Below are 3108 nucleotides of genomic sequence, written 5' to 3'. Positions count from 1 at the left end.
CACGTCTGTCTGTCTGTCTGTCTGTCTGTGACCACGTCTGTCTGTCTGTCTGTCTGTGACCACGTCTGTCTGTCACCACGTCTGTCTGTCTGTCACCACGTCTGTCTGTCTGTCTGTCACCACGTCTGTCTGTCTGTCTGTCACCACGTCTGTCTGTCTGTCTGTCACCACGTCTGTCTGTCTGTCTGTCACCACGTCTGTCTGTCTGTCTGTCACCACCACGTCTGTCTGTCTGTCTGTGACCACGTCTGTCTGTCTGTCTGTGACCACGTCTGTCTGTCTGTCTGTGACCACGTCTGTCTGTCTGTCTGTCTGTCTGTGACCACGTCTGTCTGTCTGTCTGTGACCACGTCTGTCTGTCTGTGTCACCACGTCTGTCTGTCACCACGTCTGTCTGTCTGTCTGTCACCACGTCTGTCTGTCTGTCTGTCACCACGTCTGTCTGTCTGTCTGTCACCACGTCTGTCTGTCTGTCTGTGACCACGTCTGTCTGTCTGTCTGTCTGTGACCACGTCTGTCTGTCTGTCTGTGACCACGTCTGTCTGTCTGTCTGTCACCACGTCTGTCTGTCTGTCTGTCTGTGACCACGTCTGTCTGTCACCACGTCTGTCTGTCTGTCTGTCACCACGTCTGTCTGTCTGTCTGTCACCACGTCTGTCTGTCTGTCTGTCACCACGTCTGTCTGTCTGTCTGTCACCACGTCTGTCTGTCACCACGTCTGTCTGTCTGTCTGTCACCACGTCTGTCTGTCTGTCTGTCACCACGTCTGTCTGTCTGTCACCACGCCTGTCTGTCTGTCACCACCACGTCTGTCTGTCTGTCTGTCACCACCACGTCTGTCTGTCTGTCTGTCACCACGTCTGTCTGTCTGTCTGTCACCACGTCTGTCTGTCTGTCTGTCACCACGTCTGTCTGTCTGTCTGTCACCACGTCTGTCTGTCTGTCTGTCACCACGTCTGTCTGTCTGTCTGTCACCACGTCTGTCTGTCTGTCACCACGTCTGTCTGTCTGTCTGTGACCACGTCTGTCTGTCTGTCTGTGACCACGTCTGTCTGTCTGTCTGTGACCACGTCTGTCTGTCTGTCTGTGACCACGTCTGTCTGTCTGTCTGTGACCACGTCTGTCTGTCTGTCTGTGACCACGTCTGTCTGTCTGTCTGTCTGACCACGTCTGTCTGTCTGTCTGTGACCACGTCTGTCTGTCTGTCTGTGACCACGTCTGTCTGTCTGTCTGTGACCACGTCTGTCTGTCTGTCTGTGACCACGTCTGTCTGTCTGTCTGTGACCACGTCTGTCTGTCTGTCTGTGACCACGTCTGTCTGTGACCACGTCTGTCCGTCCGTCAGTCCGTCCGTCCGTCCGTCCATCCATCCATCCGTCCGTCAGTCTGTCCATGTGTATGAGTCTGTCTGTCTGTCTATGTGTGTGTGTGTGTGTGTAAGGTGTGTGTGTGTGTTTGGGACATTATTTGCTTGTGGTATGTGTGTTAGTCAGTCTGTGGTACGGAGATATCCAGGTCCTGTCCATGTGGGGTCATGTGTGTGTGTGTGTGTAAGGTGTGTGTGTGTGTTTGGGACAAATGTGTGTTAGTCGGTCCATGGTGTGGTGTAGCTGCATGATCATATGGAGGCCGTAGGTCAGGACCATGAGCATCAGTAGACTGGTGAGCAGTCCCATCCAGATACCAGGACTGAAGAACCCTGCACAGTCACTGGCATAGGAGAACTCTCCCCCTGCAACGTTGAAACCCTGGATCTAGAGGGTGGTGGAGAGAGAGAAGGGGGGGGGGGGTGAGAGAGAGAGAAGTTGTTTCAAATTGCAGTTAGTATTCCGTTTTCGTTTCACAGACACACACTGTTACACCCCCTACCTGGAAGTCCGTGAAGGAGACCCTCCACTGGTTAGCAGGGTCTTTGGAGGTGCGCGGAACCAGGAGGGGGTATCTGAAGTTAGTGACTGACTGACAGCGGTAGGAGTACTCAGCCGGCGCGTACACGTTACGGCTCCCGTTAAACGTTGCTTTCTGACCGTCGTATTCTATCTCCACGGCGTCTAGCGTGAACCAGCGGCGAGCTGACACCTTGTAGTGGCGCTGGGACATGGCAAACCTGGAGACACACACACACAGAATAAGTTCAAAAGAGTTTGTGTATGTGTTTGTAACTGTGTGTGTGTGTCCAGTTTACTCACACTAGTTTGAAGGAACGGTGTCCCAGGATATTCTCATAGTTTAGAACCAGACTGACAGAGAAAGGTGAAAGAGAAATATTGTAATAAAAATGGACAACATAATAATTCATTCCAATCATTTCCATGTTCAGCAAGGCTGCTGTTTCCATAGCTTCTAACAAAGATCTAGACAGGATGTGATGTCAGAGGACTGTTCACAACTTCCTGTCCAGCTCTAAACCCAGAACCGCTGACCCCTAACCTCTGACCTGGAGTGTGATTGGTTGCAGAGGGAGCCCTGGAGCCTAGGGGTCACGCCCTCACCAAAGGTCAGAGAGGTGAGGTCGTGTCGTTCCCAACGACCACCACGGAGCACGCTCACGGTCAGGTTCTCTGCCCACAGCATGATACAGCCGGCTCCGCCCTCCTGGAGAGAGATTAGAAATATATATCAGGCACAATCAACTCAAACAGCGGAACCCACAGCGGAACCCACAGCGGACCCGGCCGATCTTCATAACAAATACGATGATGAAACTTCTCTGGCTGTTATCCCGTTACAGCGGGGCAAAGAGCACCACGTACTGCTCTGTTATCCCGGTACAGCGGGGCAAAGAGCACCACGTACTGCTCTGTTATCCCGGTACAGCGGGGCAAAGCGGGGCAAAAAGAGCAGCACCTCTGTTGTCCCGTACTGCTCTGTTATCCCGGTACAGCGGGGCAAAGAGCACCACGTACTGCTCTGTTATCCCGGTAGCGGGGCAAAGAGCACCACGTACTGCTCTGTTATCCCGGTACAGCGGGGCAAAGAGCACCACGTACTGCTCTGTTATCCCGGTACAGCGGGGCAAAGAGCACCACGTACTGCTCTGTAATCCCGGTACAGCGGGGCAAAGAGCACCACGTACTGCTCTGTTGTCCCGGTACAGCGGGGCAAAGA

General features: G+C 53.3%; 1 protein-coding gene across 1 annotated transcript; it reads right to left on the bottom strand.

Moving 5' to 3' along the window:
- Nucleotides 1–1576: 1576 nt before the first annotated feature.
- On the bottom strand, nucleotides 1577–2599 carry LOC112241883 (V-type proton ATPase subunit S1; the record flags this gene model as incomplete). The annotated part of the gene is made up of 4 exons (XM_024409895.2): nucleotides 2438–2599; nucleotides 2190–2240; nucleotides 1870–2107; nucleotides 1577–1754 (listed from the first exon to the last, which is right to left on the bottom strand). Coding segments are annotated over exons 1-4 (604 nt in total), but the record flags the coding sequence as incomplete, so codon positions are not given.
- Between the last annotated feature and the right edge of the window lie 509 nt (nucleotides 2600–3108).

This window comes from Oncorhynchus tshawytscha, unplaced genomic scaffold (assembly GCF_018296145.1).
Source record: "Oncorhynchus tshawytscha isolate Ot180627B unplaced genomic scaffold, Otsh_v2.0 Un_contig_10862_pilon_pilon, whole genome shotgun sequence".
Lineage (NCBI taxonomy): Eukaryota > Metazoa > Chordata > Actinopteri > Salmoniformes > Salmonidae > Oncorhynchus > Oncorhynchus tshawytscha.
Note: the sequence above shows the minus strand (reverse complement) of the source record. Positions and strands in the feature narration are given on the sequence as shown.